The following is an 18,250-nucleotide window of genomic DNA, read 5'->3' as shown; positions in this document are numbered from 1 at the left end:
ATGTATACATTACAGAATTCTTTAATTAAAGGAAGCGAATATTTAGAAAACAAAGATCAATATTTGAAAGGTCAGAAGAAAAATAAAAAGATTACCTATTCAATGTGTACCCTAGAGGCTACTCCTCCTTAGATAACAGATGAATATACATTTTTAAACATTTACATCATATATTCAAATATATCATTTGCTTCTCCAGTATTTGTTTACATATTTTTAAATTTAATAAGAAAAAAATTCACTTGCTAAATTAAACAACATTCTACATAACCTTTGGAATATTCATTATACCACCTGGATAGCAATTTTCAAACAGAAGAAAACTGCATAACTGCTACATTCCTGTGTTTCACAGACTTCATATGTGTTGCATTCAAGAAAAAGGTATGTAAATTCTAAAATAATTAAAGGATTACAACTAAAAATGGTATGAAATTAGCTTTATGGAAAACAGAAATCATTACTATCTTATAGGATGGTGTCAAAAATTAGCATCTCCAGTTTCAACAAAATACGGATTTTAAGAAACAGAAATTTCTACAATAAGGCAATCAAATGTACAACCCCTGTATATGTTCCCTAAGGAATCACAGTATGCTTAGAACTTCAAAATTCAACAAATAATTCAAATATGAAATATAGGCACAAAGAGATTCTCTATTCTTTTTAAGGTGAGAAACAGACTTAACAATTTAACGACACACTAATTAAAATGCCATGATACAGCAAACTAAGAATCTTTAATAAAGTAAAATACAAAGGTGCAGTATTAGGCAAATTTTTGGTTTCAAAATATATGCAACCAGTGGGCTTCTCCTTTTTGTAGTATTTCTTTGTACACCATCATTCCAATTCTTCCCAGTCATCAGTAAGATTACCTTTGCTCTGTCGTCGAATACTGACCAATTTTCCAGCTGACTTGATGCTCCATCTGGAGCTATTTCCTGAGCTGGTTAGAGTGGTATACTTAGTAGAGCCTTTAGTATGATCTTCCCAACCTGGCCAAGACAAATGGTCACTCATGGGGTCACTCGAATCAGCAGCTACATCTTCAAGAGCAAAATTTGGAGGCTCCCAACCTTCAATTTCATCTGGTTTCTTAGACTGTGTACTCTGTTTCAAAACCAAATTGTCCCAAAATCCAGATTTCTTCTCTGTCTTCAACTCTTCTTTTAATCGTGAATTAGCTCTATAGGAGATAAAAGTGTTAGTGTTGGTGATTCAACAATTTTAAGAGACTGAAATGGTGTCATTTTTATAATTTAAGATTCTTTTGTAAGAAGTTTTATAATTGTTTAGAAATTAACACAAACCAAATGTAAAAATTAAGTAAGGAAAAACTAGTGATGAGATGTTAACAAAATTGGTAAATGTTCTATTTTACACAGAACACCATTTATCAGGATATAAGCAAAGAACACATTCTCTGACAAGAAAAACAAAGGAAGGTAATTTTTTTGAAGTAATATGAAAAGTATCATTCAGGTTTAATTAAGAAAACTAGGTATATGACAAGAGGGAAGATTAAGAAATAGAGGATAAAGGAATTATTCCAGTTACCAGAATGTATTTTTCAATAGAGTTTTCGATGGCAAACTAATCTCAAGCACTAGACAGGTGATTTCTTGAACAAAAATTAAACTCAGCCCACTCTCCACTATAAAAGGAAGTTAGTGCTCTAAATCCATGAGCTCTGCATTCATGCATTCAACCAACCAAAAATAGAAAATACTGAGGGAAGAGGCAATTAAGCAGTCAAAGAAATCCCTCAGAGGCTAAACTGTTGTGGGTACTGAATCGGAACCAACTCACAGCTAACCCTCCAGCAGGTTTTCAGAGGCAGTAAATCGTATAGGAGGAGGCTGTCCATCCTTCTACCCAAGAGCAGCTGGTGGATTTAAACTATGTGCCACAGGACTGCAACAGTTTCTTATCACTTGGCCACCAGAGTCTAAAATGTAATTTACTTAACATTTCCTGTGTAATAGGTATTATAAATATTTAGATATGATTTTAGGAGCCCTGGTGCCAAAGTGGGTAGGGAGTTGACCTGCCAAACCTTAGAAAAAGTGGTTCAAATCTAGCAGCTGCTCTGGGGGAAATCTCCTCTTGTACAATTTATAGCCTCTGCAAAATTCATTGGGAGATAGGCTATGAGTTGTTTCTGACTTGACAGCAATGATTTTGTTTGTTTAAAAAGAGAGGATGTGAATGAGTTAAATTCTAGTACTACTCTATTTTATGTAAGGGACATGGACATCTCCATAATGTGGAATATCCAGGAAACAATACACAAGGAGAGAAAATGGCATATTCCTAATAAAGATACATCACCATAAATAAAAACAAAAATGTACAGAACCATCATATGTAGATGAGTGGTGCTCAATCTTGACTCTATAGGAGAATCACCAGGGAAATATTTCTAAACCTATCAATATCCAGGTCTTACTCCTAAAAACTCTCATTTAATTGGTCTGAGGAGGGGCCATGGCATAGGTACTACATTTATATAAAAACCCGCAGAAGACTCTAGCATGCAGTCCAGTCAGATCTCATAGGCACTGGTATATTAATCCTGAGAGTAGAAAGGATATACATTGTTCCCCACAGAAAAAGAAAGTCTGATGCAGGAAGCCAGAGTGAAGTTGGGTCCTTAAGCAGCATAGTATTGTTAAAGCATCTAGATTCCTCAAATAAAACTGAATCCTTTAAGTGATTACAATTTTAAAACCTCTTCAGCCAATCCTTGACTTTCAGGGTCACTGAGTAACCATGTTTGTTTAGAATATCAGGTTCTCAGTCACAAAGGACTTTAAATATTGCATTAGGACCACTATTGTAAGAGGACTGACATCAGGGAAAACAGAGAAGGAGGGGAGGAATGATGTATATTGCATTGAAACAGATGAGGGAGAGAACTGTTTAAAAGGGATATATGACTGGGTATTCTTGTCATTACAGAAGTCCAGAGTGAAGGCTGCATAGTGAAGTGGACTTGGGGGAAGGGACTACATGACAATGAAAGAGTTTTTCTTTTCAAGGAGAACAGTAAATTGTGGGGGGGAGGGAGAAAAGTGCAACAATGAATGACTGGAAACCCTAAGTCTCTGTAAACTTTCATTAAAATTAGTTTTTTTAACACAAAGTGTTCCAAACAACAACAATAACAAAAAAAAAAAAATACAAGTCTCTTTTGTTTGAAAAGATTTTTTTTAAAAAGAGAGAGAGATGAAGAATATCAGGTGGTCTTAGTTTGTATTTTCAGTTTTAAATACGGTATTTAAAATTTTATATTACTTATAATAAAACAGCAGCAAGCCTGTTTACATATATTTAATTTCCTAAAGTCTACTGAGGAACAATAATGTCAATGTGAGGACTAACAAGAACCTGCTTCAGACCATGGTCTTTTCAATCACTTGCTATGTATCTGAGAGCAGAACAATGAATAAGAATGACAGAAGAACTGATGCCTTTGAAGTGTGATATTAGAAAGAGATAGCTATGTCTTCGAAAAGGTGCAGCTAGAGTATTTTTTGAAGGCAAAAATAATGAAACTTTGCCTCATCTACTTTGGGCATGCTGTTACTCCTTCGAGAGGGACATCAGGCTTGGAAAAGGTGGAGGATCGGCCAGAGAGAAAGATCCACCACTAGACGGACTGACACAGCGATTGCAACAACGGGCTCAACTATGTCAGAAATTTTGAGGATGGCACAGGACAGCACAGGGCTCAGATCCGTTGTTCACTGAGTCGTAATGGCATCTAATAATATGTTCTATAATTTACCTTAATGTTTTATATGTTTAATTAGAGAAAACTAACCATGTAACTAACTCACAAGCAACTTTAAAATAAACTTTAATTCTAAAGTTAACACAATCATTTTCTACCTTCCTGAGTGATTTCACATTTCTCACTAAATGATCATTTTCTAAACATTTGACTTACCCTTTAGATTTGGGAGATTTACATCTTTCCAGTAAATGTTGTTCATCATCCTTATTAAACAAAGAAGTCACTTCTTTCCAACCTCGAAAACTTGCTCCTTGAACCTAATGTAAAATTAGGAAAAATGTTCTGAAATCTAATGGAGTGAATAACAACTCTGTATTCCAATAGATGTGAGATTAAAATTTAGATTAAAAACTGGCATAGATTTCTTCTCGTTTTGCTATATTGCACACAACTAAATTTTCCCATTAGCTACTAATGATCTTACATGCTTTAGTTTAACAGTCCACATAGTTTACCAATGATATTAGAGGGAGAAGAAAAACGACACCTTACATTTAGCAGTAATCTATAAACATTTTCCTGAAAACAGGTTGTGCCATCAAATCATGACAATTACTATAATAACTAGTTAAAAATAGATGAGTGATTGGGAGATTCACTTTGCCCTGACTAAACTGTTGAGCTTTAAGGGTAAAACAGAAAAAAGAAAAATAAAATGGGCCAACTAACTAAAAAGGAAAATATACTAAGGAAACAAAAGTCAGTATCCAAGGATACAATGCAGTTTACCCACTCACATATAAAGATATGAGGCAAATTTTTAATTTCATGATTCAAAAACTTACATGCTCTCCTAAGAAGGAAAAAAAAATCACTTAATATAACAGTAAAATCAAGAATGACTCAAAATATAAATATATGAATTAAAAATTATGATAAAAACTAGTCATGAGTATTTAAACTATTTACAAATAAAACTATGTTAAAAAGTGTGCTTTCTTATGGAATAGTGCAAGTAACAGAAATCTTTCCAACAATAAATAAAAACATCTACTTAAGAGCTTTGGTGTTTTCTGTTTTGTTTTTTGGTGTTTTTTTTAAAAATAAATTACTGAGGGACTTTCAAAGTCATACTAAATTACTGACTTAAAATTCCATCTTTAATGCCATCTGACTGGGGGAACACATGCCTGCTTATACCGTGTGAAGATGGCGCAGAACTGGTTAGTGATCTATTCTGTTCTACTTAGGGTCGTTATGTCGCAGCATTACTTGACTGCACCAAACATCAGCATCTACAGCCCGTTTATGTTAAAATTGTTAGTATACAAATGAAATTTTTAGAAACTGAAGTAGTTTGCCTGTAGAGAGAATAACTACAAGGTTATTGGCGTCACAGACCCAGCCTTCTCATGCAACAACGGACACCTGTAACACCACCACCACCACTGTAAATAACAATTTCTCAGACTTTGTCACTTGGTTCCCAAATTAATAAGCTCAATTTACACTTGTAAAGATATACTTATTTTTAAGCCTGAGAATGTATTTTGACACAAGGAAATCAGGAAAGAAAGAGAGGGTGGAGGGCTGAGAATGCCAATTACCTTTTTTTTCACAGCAGGACAGAAAAATTATGTGTCTAAAATTAAAAGACTATGGCTTTTTATTTTTTTTTAAGAACTACTGTCTGGTCTCGTACTATTTCCATTTCCTTTTTTTTTATTTATTTTTTATATGTGTGTACCGTCAAATTGGATCTGACTGGTACAGGAGGCGATTGTTCCTCCTTCTTCAGCAGAGCATCTGGTGGATTTGAACCGCGCACCTCTGGGATTGCGGTGCAGTTTCCTGCCACTGGGCCACCGGAGCTCGCCTTATTTCCATTTCTTAATCACAGAACTACTTTGTCAGAATGGTACCTCTTATGATAAATACACATTTATTTACATGAAGTATAAAAATTCCTTATTCTGTTTGATTCTTCTAGTAAGGTAAAATTAAATAATTTTAAATAAAAATAGTATTTAAATATGACCCAAATAAGCAAAAACATAGTCATTTGTCTTACCTACTATCTCCACAGAAAAATGTAACTGTGCTCATTAAATGGTAATCTTACTTTTTTATTTCAATTGCATAATTTAAATAAAAATATTACACACTGCATTAGTTTTGTGTGTGTGTGTGTGTGTGTGTGTGTGTGTGTGTGTGTATCCTTTAAAAAATGGTCCAGAAATACATATGTATGTAAAGCTATGCATGAGTTGGGAAGAAGTGAGGATAAAATATGGATGTGTCACAGAATAAACAAAACATTAGCAGATTATAGTTGATAGGTGTAGAAGTGAACAGTAATCTATGTAGTGGAAAAACTGCTGTTCTGGTAAACATCAAACAAATTTAAATTAAAAGAAAAAAGAATTAAGTTAGAGTAAGGATGGCAATGGAACCACCTTACCTCTGTAACTTGATTTGTGCCACTATTAGAACCTCTACTCAGAATATTATTGCTTTTCAATTTTTGACTCATGCACTTTTAACTTGTTAGTTAAATTTGTATCTTCTAGGCTGCAACACTTCCATGATACATCTTCAAGGATATGAACATGTACGGCTAAGCACAATTGATAACAGTGCATCTAAATTCCAAAATCAATCTCCATAATAGTCTATGTGTTTCCTATTGCCAAAGGGGCCCTTTAGAGTAGTGAGAGAAGACCTTCACCCTGAAACCCACAGCGTCCCTTTTCAGCAGGAAGTGGCTAAGAGAATACACCATCCCCTTTTCCTTATGAATCAGGGTGAAGTCTCTCTCAGGGAGGAGTGATAGGGAATGGCAAGGGACACACTGACAAAGGAGATTAATCAGAACTGGCTTTGACAAGCACTGTGGCAATTGGGCAATTAAAACAGACATGGAGGGGGAAGAAGAACGAACTGGGGATGAGGGTGGAGAAAACAGTGCAACTATGAATGAATGAAAACCCAAAATCTCTGTAAATGTTCATTAAAACTAATAAAATTTAATTAAAAAAATAGACAAGAATGGCAGGCTTGAGTTTCTTTTTATAGAAATTACAGCATATATGCTGCTGCTGTTGTTAAGTACTGTGGTGTTGAAACTTAACTCATAGCTGACCCTCCAGCCAGTTTTCAGAGGCAGTAAATCACAAAGGAGGAGACTGCCCATCTTTCTCATGGGGAGCAGCTGGTGGATTCAAACTGCCTGCCTTTAGGTTGGCAGTGCAATTCTTCACCCACTAACCCTCTAGAGATACCCAGAGTGAAGGGTACTATTAATTTTCTAATAGAAAAATGCACTGTAAATAAATTTTTTTTAAAAACCAAAACAAAAAAACCCATACTTTAATAACAGTAATATAGCGTTAACCTGCACGCCTCACTTTCCTCTTCACAAGAGAAGAGTAAGGAATTCATCTTACAAAAAAAGAATCAGCAGCAACAAAAGACACTTAAGGGGACATGATGGTGAGCAAACAACAAAGAGGTCAAAAACCTCTTTTCTACACAGTATGTCCTTTACATCTTCCCTTTGTGGTCTTTTCTCCTCATATCCAGTTCCTATGAAACAGCAGGTCCTGGAACTCATTCTTAAAGGGTCTGACACCTCAGAGAAAAAAACAAAGAAAAATGGTAACTGTTTTCCCCTTGGACATCACGTAAAAGTTTCCAGCATCAATTAATAAATAAAGGTAAACTAGTCCAGAGTATCACATTGGTGCAGACCACTCAGGAACCTGTGGTTAGTGGTCAGCCAGTCAGGGCTCTAAACTGGTTGTTCTGCACCATTTCCACCTCTCACAACAAGTCAATAATATACTATTACTGCTGCACAGTATGTCAGCTAAGCCATACTCGGTAACTGAAAGTACAATTGAAAATGAAAATTTCAAACTGGAAGTTATTGAATACAAAATAACGAAGCAAGGGTGTGAGCATCTCAAAGTCTATGCCACATAAAAAAATAACTAAAGATTAATTAAAGATTACTTAAAAGAAAAGATATGGCTTACTATGTTCAAAAATTAAAGAATGTCACAGTGAGACATTTATCCTTTGAATTACCTATTTAAACAGCACATAAAGTAAACATTTAATATTTTCAAATACAACAGAAGTACATTAGTTCTCACACTGGACCAAATATCATTTTTCCATGCTAAAGACCATATTTTTATTTCCTATTTTCTCTTAGTTTCCTTATCTATTCTTAGCCACTTCCTGGGCATTAAGAAAAGGTCCACAATTTTTCATTGCCTTTTTCACACACAAACTTCCCCAAAGTGCTGAGAGAACTTTGAGGACATAGTTTCATAGCCCATTCTTCAGTAGAAGACTCTTCCTCCCATTAAGTTGAGTCATCTTTTCATCAAAAAGGCAGCGGCCATTCTCTGCTGGATATTAAATCCTTTTAAGTGTAAGGAATTGTAAAGATACTTATATTTACATATTTTTACCTGACTAATTTATATGGCAAGAAATAAGAGGATTCCATTAGTCTGACAGTTTTTCACAGATCCATTTTCTGTTCCTGACTCTCAAAGTAAACAATATTTAGCAAATAATACATAGTCCTGATGTGTCAATAATCTTTGTGTTTTCACCATGGGTTATAGTGAACATGAACACAATTACTTCTAGGATGGCAAACTATGAAGATGACATATGCTTTATGTAGTTACAGAATAATTTAACACTGGCAGTTTAAAGTATTTCTGGACAGGAGTCAACCCTGAGGCTGTAAGCCTGTAAATCCTCTAAATCCTATTGAGCACACTGAAATTCATTTAGATCTCTTATGCTGAAGACAATTATGATTAGTTCTGACTCCTTGAGCTTTCCATAAACAGAGATGTTGAGAGAATCAAGTGAAGTATGAATGTCTTGAGCAAAATACAGAGTAAGGCCATTCCAGTTAGGAATAAGCACATGGCCATCCTTAGCACTTTCAAACATTAATAAAATCTGGATATATACATTCAGTCAATAAATACTGTCATAGGTACTGTTGTTGGTGATTGCCATAAAGTTGGAAACCACTCACAGCGACTCTATGAACCAAAGACCTGAGGCTCTTCTGTAACTATCGTTTCTCTAAGTTCATAGTTTCCACAGGCATGTGGTTTAGGACGTGGATGTCACTCCTGCTTCCAAACCCACCTCAAAACTGGGAACTCCACCAAACACTGTTTACCATGGGCAGCCATGATGGCATCTGACCCCCCCAATGGTACAAGATTCAGCATCACAGCAAACCCAGATTACCTCGGCACAGCATGACAGAAGAGTGCTGTGTGACTTAGAGGAATATATTTCCTCCAAAATACAGAAACAAGGGATTGAAATATAATCCCTTGGGCCCAACTTTTAATTACAAGGGCCCTCCAAGAGGTCTTGTTGACTCTAAACAAATGGTTTAAATAAAAAAAAAATTTTAATAAAAACCCCAAACAAAACAAGGGAATATTCCACAATGACCCTCAACCAAAATGGAGATAAGGACTCGGCTTTAAGTGCAAGTGTCCTCCTGGAGGTCTTGTTGACTCTAAACAAGAGGCTTAAATAAAAACGAGGAAACAATTCACATAGATCCTCAACCAAAACAAGAACACCATCAGAGTCCAGCAGCTTCATCCAAGTCCAAACTGGAAAACAAGGACTTGGCGTTACATGTTGTTGTTGTTGTTAAGTGTCATAGGTACTAGACAAATATATTTAAGAAACTACTGTTGTAACAATACTGCAGCCAGAAATTTAGAATAATTAGTTTTTAAAATAAGAGCTATAAAATGCAAATTTGTCTTAATATGATTAAAAAAACCTCAATGCATTACATTAAAATGAGAACTGGCTCAAAGCTGATCACCTAGCAGCTTTTCAGACTGTAAACTGCATGGGAAGAGACTGCCCATCTTTACCCATGGATTCGAATCACCAGAGTGGATCTACCTTTAGGTTAGCAGGGCGGCCACTACTATGCCACCAGAGCTCCCTTGGCATAATGTCATTGCTGTTATATACCATCGAGTCAGTCATAGCTGAACCCCCAGCGGGTTTTCATAGGCAATAAATTGCAAGGGATTTGACTGCCCTTCTTTCTCCTGTACAACAGCCAATGGATCTGAACAGTGGACCTTTCAGTTGACACGACACCAAAAGAAGTATTTTTAAATATTTTCCAAAAATCTAAAGACATATCATATACACTTTTCTTTCTCTTATTTTATTAATTTTAATGAACATTTACAGAGATTTTGGATTTTCTTTCATTCACTGTTGCACTTTTTCCATATACACCTTTACGTTCCATAAGGTATAAATTCCACACATCAATACTACATAAGGTATAAATTCCACACATCAATACTACTAATATTTTAAAATGTACTGAAGTTGTAAAAGCCAAGTAGAATGGCAGGGCTTTTCCACAGTTGAAATCTTTATGGAAGCAGACTGACAACATTCCCCCCCCCTCTTTTTTATTTACTTTTTTGTTCTGGTGAGATTGATACATTTTTGTGTCATAGTGCTGCTAGTGGGTTGGACCACTGACCTTTCTGTTAGCAGCCAGGGCTTAATCACTGCCTACCAGGGCTCTTAGTAATAACATAATACTAGCAACAAAGTATAATAAGAAGAAAAACATATTATTAGTTACAACATCTCTATTACCTTTACTTGCCTTTCTTTGTCCTCTAAGCACCCTTTTCCTATTTTAATTGCACTTGCAATAGGGATACAGAAATGGATTTCTCTCCTGGGTAGATACTGAGATGTACATGAGAGAAATAGATTTTTTTTCCCCTCAATTCTGAGTTTCACCGATCACCGTTATGTGGGAGAATTTCACATCCTGTGTAGATTCCTAACCTCTCAATCCTCAAACTCAAGTCTTCCAGTGCTCACTAGGTATATCTAGTCATTATTCTCCAACTCACTACACGCTGAGGAGAACAGTTTCTTGCCCCTGCACTGCTCAACTGCTTGTTTTAACTCCCCCATTTCTGTCTATGACAGTTTTCCCATTCCAGGGTTCACATTTATGCTTAGCCTATGAAGGCACTCTCCCTGTAGCCTAAATTCCTACTGACCTGACCACAGGCCTGATACACACTGCATCCCGACAGTACCATCCTCCAACACTGAAATGCATAGCAAGAAGGGATTATCTGCCAGCAGACCTATGAAATGGGCTTCCATCACCACCAGCAAGCAGAATTCCCAATGCACTGTTGTAGAAGGGCTTCTCCCAAAGAAGTCAAAGTGTGAGCAAATGATACGCTCAACTCCGCAATTATACAATTTAAAAGAGGTTAGAGTAGCACAAAACTGTATTAATAAATGATGGCTCAAGGGAGTTCTGGTGGCCTAGTGGTAAGAAACTGTGCCGCAATCCTAAAGGCACATGGTTCAAATCCACCAGCTGCTCCATGGGAAAAGGATGGACAATCTCCTCCCATAGGTTAGTTGTGACTCAATAGTATTCAGAAACATCACAAAATAAATAAGGCATTTTGAGAAGCAAAATATTTGTTTATGATGTAAATCGAACAAGAATCACGTGGAGCTTGGAGTAATGGTAAGGAACTGCACTGCCGAACCAAAGCACATGGTTTAAATCCACCAGCTGTTCCACAGGAATAAGATGGGTAACCTTCCTCCTGTGCCATTTACTGCCTCTGAAAACTCAATGAAGAGTCAGCTATGGGTCCATTGGTTCCAACTCTATGCTACACAACAACAACAACATGATATATAAGGAGCATGGGTGGCAGGGGCATTGTTGTTGTGGTGTGCCATTCAGTTGGAACTGACCCGTAACTGACCCTCCAGTAGGTTTATTGAGGCAGTTAATTGCATAGGAGGAAAAGTTCCCACCCTCCTTCTGCGGAGCAACTGGTAGGTTTGAACCACATGCCTTTGGGACTGCAATGCAGCTACTTACCATTAGGCCAGCAAACCTCCCTTGCAATGGGAAAAAGGGTAATAAATATATTGGGATGCTAACCAGAAGGCTGGCAGTTCAAATCCAACACCTTTCCACGGAAGACATAGAAGTGTCTGCCTATTAAAATTTACAACCACAGAAAGTGGAAGGTCAATCAGAGTCATAATTGACTTAATAGCAATGGTGGCTTATACTATATACAGGATCAGTATTAGTTTGTAATAATCTCAGCTGGGCATAATGATCTAGAAAGAATATACCCAAGTCTCATTATGTGGAAGTATAGTCACATGTTTACAGTCAACAAAATACCTTAAATAATCTAAGTTTATATGTGAAACCTCCCCAAGAGAGAACCTGTGCAAATCTCCGAAGTACATGTTAATGCAGCTGTCAAACAATTCCCAGCTGGAGTGCACAACAAAAAAAGGACTGCATTTTAAAAGCTCTGGAGTTATCCTTCACAAATTCATCCTAAAAACATATCACTTTAAATATTAAAGTGTGTCTAATACTCATGGTATTTTCAAACAAAGACAAAAAAAATTGTTCTATATTCTGGGTTGTAGACAGTCTACACGGTTTTGCATTCTAAACAGTTAAATGGAAGCACTGTTCACAACATAGGGGATAAACAAAGTTTTCATGTTCAGTAGGTGAAATACATGTATAAAACACTCCTTAAGAAAGTCCTGACAAACACAAATTATCTCCTGGAGAGTAGTAGTGAGATTCACAGAACAAAAAAACTCCTTCAAATTAGGATTAAACGAAGGAAGACCATCAAGGCCCCTCCCCCCAAAACCAAAATGTGCTATAAAACTGAGCTGTACCAAAGAAGGCTAAAGATGCAGAGTATTTTCTTCATTAAAAAAAAACCAATATGTTGTTGCTGATGCTGTGTACTTTAGAGTAAGAACTGATCCACAGCTGACCCTCCAGTGGTTTTTCAGAGACAGCAAATGATATAGGACTTAACTGTCTATCTGTCTCCCACAGAGCAGCTGGAGGCTTCAAACCACATGTATTTGCACTGGCAGCACAGTTCCTTACCTCTAAACCACCAGAGCGCCCTTTTAAATAATCTGTCAAGTGAAGAAAAAAAAAAAATCATAGTTTCTGTAGAAAATCTATAGTACCAAAAGAAAACGGATAAAATCTCTACTGTCTCAAAAGTCTATTTGTTGGAGAGATTAATATAAAATATGTTCAGCTCAGAGGTTAGATAAACCCCTGTTAGCACTATATCAACAGGTGATGGTACGAGATCTTCCTATCTCCAAGATTTTAAGAGTCATATTTATGAGCACAAAACACAAAGGATACGGCAGACCAAAATAAAGGACAAAAACTTAACCTGGAGAAAGGTTCCTTCATTTGAGAATAATGGTCCAAGCAGGACCATCCAAGGAACAAAGAATACAACAGATTGAGAGAGAGGACTGCAATCAGGTGACTCAATTTCACAGCTGGCACAAAAAGGTACCAGCAAGACAGCTGCATTCAAAACCTTCTGGAAAGAAACTGTTTAAGGGTTAGCACACTGCCACGTACCACTCTTGTTATGTACCACTCTTGTCATGTACCACTCCACAGACAAAGGAGAAGAATAGATTTCAGGAGAGGAGACTGCACACTAAAGTGCTAGGGAGCAGGCTGCCCTCAGAACCCCCATGGACAGAAAATGCTTAAGCTAGAGTGCCTGGTCACAGGCCACTCCTCAGATAAAGGAAGACAATCAACTTCAAGAGAGGAGATTGCTTGTAAAAAGAAGATCAGCTCCACAAGAAATTCTAAGGAAAGCCTTTCATACAGAGACAACAAAGGAAAGTACACAGACAACAGGACCCAGAAGCAACAGAAAAAGAAACAAAGCAGAATGCCAATAATAAAACCTGGCCTGCCAGTAATCACATTTAAGGAGAATGGACTAAATGCACCCATTAAGAGAAAGAGTAGCAGAATAGATTGAAAAAAAAAAAAGAGAAAAAAAAAAAAAAGCTCATCAACATTTTGCCTTTAAAAGATTCCGTTGAAGAGATGAAGAGAAAGACAAGCTGGAGAGAAAAAAATATATACAAAGCAAAGGGCACACACAAAAATACAAAAGTGGCAATACTAATTTCCAATAAAGTAGATGTCAGGATGAAAACCACCATAAAATAAGGAAGGACACTATATACTAATTAAAGGCATAACATATCAAGAAAATAAACCTTGATCAACATCTACACACCAAATGATAGACCTAAAAAACACACAAAACAAAGGTTAACAGAACTGAAGAAAGAAATAGATGTCACAAAAAGAGTGGCAAGCAGCTTTAACACAAGACTGTGACCAAAGGATAGGTCAACTCAAAAGAACTTTTAAAGATGCAGATCTAAATTATACAACCAACACAACCCTGTGGATATATTCAGGTACTAAAATAAACAGTCAATTTACTTTCTTCTCAAGTGCACATGATACATTCTCCAGAACTGATCATATATTAAGATTCAAAGCAAGCCTCCACAAATCAAAAAACACTGAAATATAAACTATCTTCTCAGTCCACAATGCCATGAAACTAGAAATTAATGACAAGAAAGTAAAGCTTATAAAACCACCAAAATGGAAATTAAATAACACCCTGCTAGAACACAACTGGGTGATAGAAGAAATCAAGAATGAAAAAAGTTCCTTGAAACAATAAAGATGAAAATATACCAAAACTTCTGGATACAGCTAAGGCAAGTTATCAGGGGGCAGTACATAGCAATGAATAAAAAAAAAAAAAAAAGGAAGAAACAAAATTAATGATCTAACTCAACACTCTGTTGTTGTTGTTATGTGCCGTCGAGTCGCCTGCGACTCATAGCGACCCTATGTACAACAGCCCTAAACTCCGCTCTGTCCTGTGCCAATCGCACCATCTCTGACACTCCCATCCCAATTATCCCAGTCACTGAATCAATCCACCTCATAGAGGGCCTTCCTCTCCTGCGCCATCCCTCCACCCTCCCAAGCATGATGTCCCTCCCTCTCTAAGGACTGGTCTCTCCTCACAACATGTCCAAAGTAAGTTAGACGGAGCCTCAGAATCCTTGCCTCCAAGGAGCCACCCGGTTTAACCCTCTCCAGGACAAATCTGTTTGTTTTCCCAGCAGTCCATGGTATTCTCAATACTCTTCTCCAGAACCACAGCTCAAAGGCATCAATTCTCCTTCTATCCTCCTTGGTCATTGTCCAAGTCTCTGATGCATAACAGGTGATTGCGAAGACCATGGCCTGTATCAGACGCACCTTAGTCTCCAGAGATACACCATTGCTCTTCAGTACTTTGGAGAGGTCCCTAACAGCAGACTTTCCCATGGCAATGCACCTTTTAATTTCCTGGCTGCTGGTGCCAAGACTGTTGACAATGGAGCCAAGCAAACTAAAGCTGTGTACAATCTCAATCTCTTCACCATACAGTATGTATGTATTCAACACTCTACCAAGTGTAAAAACAGACTACCACAGTCTCAAGAAGAAACGGAATTATAAGGACAAGAGTTGAAATCAATGAGATAGAAAACAACCGAAACCATCAACAAGCAAAGGAGATGGTTCTTCAAAAGGGTCAATACAATTAGCAAACCACTGGCAAACTTAACAAAAGGAAGAGAAGATATAAACGACTCAATTAAGAAATGAAAGCAGTGACATCACAACAGAACTAAATGAAATTAAATTGATAATATCAGACTATTATAAAAAGCTACACTCTGATAAATTTGAAAGCCCAGAGGAAATGGAAAATTTCTTTTAAACTTAGACCCTACTCAGATAGAGACAGATATATATAGAACACCTGAACAGACCCATGACAACAAAAGAAGGAAATTGAGCAGGTCATAAAACAACTTTCCCACAAAACAAAAGTCCTGGACAAGATGACATCATGGCTGAATTCTACCAAACATTTAGAGACGGTTATACATAAATGATCTTAAAAAATAGAAAAATGCTTTTTGCTCTTTGGACACCACCATGGCGGTCAGCAAGAACAAGCACCTTATAAAAGGTGGCAAAAAAGGAGCCAAGAAGAAAGTGGTTGATTCATTTTCAAAGAAAGACTGAATTATGTTTAATATGAATGGGTATTCCTGTCATTACAAAGTCCAGAGTGAAAGCTGCATAGTGGGGTGGACTTGGGGGGTGGGGGGGGGGGGACTGCATAACAATGAAAGTTTTTCTTTTCAGGAGAAGAGTGATTGGGGTGAAGGGGGTGGGCAGGGAGAAAAGTGCAACAATGAATGACTGGAAATCCTAAGTCCCTGTAAACTTTCATTAAAATTAATGAATAAATAAATCAAATAAATAAATACTGAGAAGACACGAGTCACAAGGACTCAAGGACCAAAACTGCATCTGATGGACTCTAGGGTTATGTTTTTTAAGTTAGCCTTGCTTATCTGCAAAACAATAAGGTTGTATAATTACTGAAGAAGTTGAAGGCAAAAACTGCCTCACCAACTTCCATGGCAAGGATCTTACTCGTGACAAAATGTGCTCCATGGTCAAAAAATGGCAGACCATGACTGAAACTCATGTTGATATCAAGACTACCGATGGTTTCGTCTGTTTTGTGTTAGTTTAAAAAAAACAAAACCAACCCCACAACAATCAGATTCAGAAGACATTTTATGCTCAGCACCAATAGGTCCACCAAATCTGGAAAAAATGATGGAAATCATGACCTGACAGGTGCAGACAAATGACTTGAAAGAGGTGGTCAATAAACTGATTCCAGACAGCACTGGGAAAGACAAAGAAAAGGCTTGCCAGTCTATTTATCCTCTCCATGATGTATTTGTTAGAAAAATAAAAATGCTGAAGAAGCCGAAGTTTGAACTGGGCAACCTCATGGAGCTTCATGGTGAAGGTGACAGCTCTGGAAAACCTACTGGAGATGAGACAGGTGCTAAAGTTGAACGAGCTGATGGCTATGATCCACCAGTTCAAGAATCTGCTTAAAATTCAGACTTACCTTAATAATGACAAATAAAAATTATTTGTAGGAAAAAACGCAAAACAAAAAAGAAAAACAAGGAACACTCTCAGGGTCATTCTATGAAGCAAGCAAAACCTTAGTACCCAAAACAGACAAAGATATTACAAAAAGAAAAAGAAAATTACGGACCAATATATCAGATGAATACAGATGCAAAAATTCCTTAACAAAATCCTGGACAATAGAGTCCGACAGTACATTAAAAAGTTATTCATCAAGACCACGTCATTAAATGTATGCAAAATTAGTTCAACTAAAGGAAAACAATCAACCTGCTTCATCATATTAACAAAGAAAAACCAAGTGATCCTAGCAACTGATGCAGAAAAAGACTGACAAAATCTAATACCTCTTCCTGATTAAAAGACTTAGCAAAATAAAGAAGGTAATGTTCTCAAATAGTGAAAAGTATGTATGCAAAACCAAGAGCCATTAGCATTCTCAATGGAATGGAAAAAACGCAAACACTAAATAAAGCATTCTCCTTTCGAACAGGGATTAGACAAGGATGTCCACTTTGACTATTCCTATTTAATACTGTATCGGAAGTACTTGCTAGGGGAACAGGACAAGAAAAGGAAATAAAAGGCATCCAGGTCAGCAAAGAAGAAAAATGTCGCTATATACAGATAGTGTGATATTGGACTCAGAAAACTCAACAAAAAACAGTTAAGCTTAGTAATTAAGTAGTGGCAGGACACCAATGTAAAAAAATCAGTGGGATTTCTCTACAATAACAAAGAAAAGACACAGATAATGAATTTAAGAAAGCAATACCTTTTACAATAGCCAACCACAAACTGAGATACTGAGCAATAAACATAACGAGAGACAAAGACCTTTATGAAGAAAACTGCAAAACACTACTGCGAGAAACAATAAAAGACCCAGATAAATGAAAAATGTTGCCTCTTCACTGGATAGGAAGACTCAATATAATGAAAAGGTCAATCCTACCAAAACCAATCTACACATTTAAAGCAATGAAAATACAGATACAAAAGTAATTTTTCAAAGAGACAGACAAGGCAATTGGTAATTTTATTTGGACAAGAAAATGACTCCAAATAAGCAAAGCATTTCTGTAAAACAAAAATTAAGTGGAAGGAATAGCACTCCCTGATCTCAAAATCTACTTTACAGTAGTAATAACCAAAACAGCACGGTTCTAACAGAATGAGAAACACACAGACCAATGAGACAAAACCAAAAAGCCGGAAATTAACCCATCTGCCTATAATCATCTGGGCTTTGGCAAGGAAGTAAAACCTATGAAGTAGGAAAATACCTACATCTGCCATAAACAGGCTAGCAAAACTGGACTTCTATTTGCAGAATCTAAAGCAAAATCACCATCTCACACCATACACAAAAATCACCTCAAAGGATAAAATTTATGAATTGTTGTTGTTATGTGCCGTCGAGTCGCTTGCGACTCATAGCGACCCTATGTACAACAGCCCTAAACTCCGCTCTGTCCTGTGCCAATTGCACC

General features: G+C 36.8%; 1 protein-coding gene across 1 annotated transcript in view; it reads right to left on the bottom strand.

Moving 5' to 3' along the window:
* Window positions 1-843: 843 nt before the first annotated feature.
* The window catches only part of TDRP (testis development related protein), a 57,219-nt gene continuing 39,812 nt past the window's right edge, over window positions 844-18,250 (bottom strand). The window contains exons 2-3 of the mRNA XM_006882845.1: window positions 3,956-4,059; window positions 844-1,189 (exon numbers count right to left, since the gene is read on the bottom strand). Of these exons, the coding sequence (XP_006882907.1) occupies window positions 844-1,189; window positions 3,956-4,059 (450 nt within the window). The remainder of the gene's footprint in view (window positions 1,190-3,955; window positions 4,060-18,250) is intronic.

Source organism: Elephantulus edwardii, unplaced genomic scaffold (genome assembly GCF_000299155.1).
Source record: "Elephantulus edwardii isolate Elephantulus edwardi_28Jun2011 unplaced genomic scaffold, EleEdw1.0 scaffold00025, whole genome shotgun sequence".
NCBI lineage: Eukaryota > Metazoa > Chordata > Mammalia > Macroscelidea > Macroscelididae > Elephantulus > Elephantulus edwardii.
The sequence above is the reverse complement of the archived record's forward strand: the minus strand, read 5'-3'. Positions and strand labels throughout refer to the sequence as shown.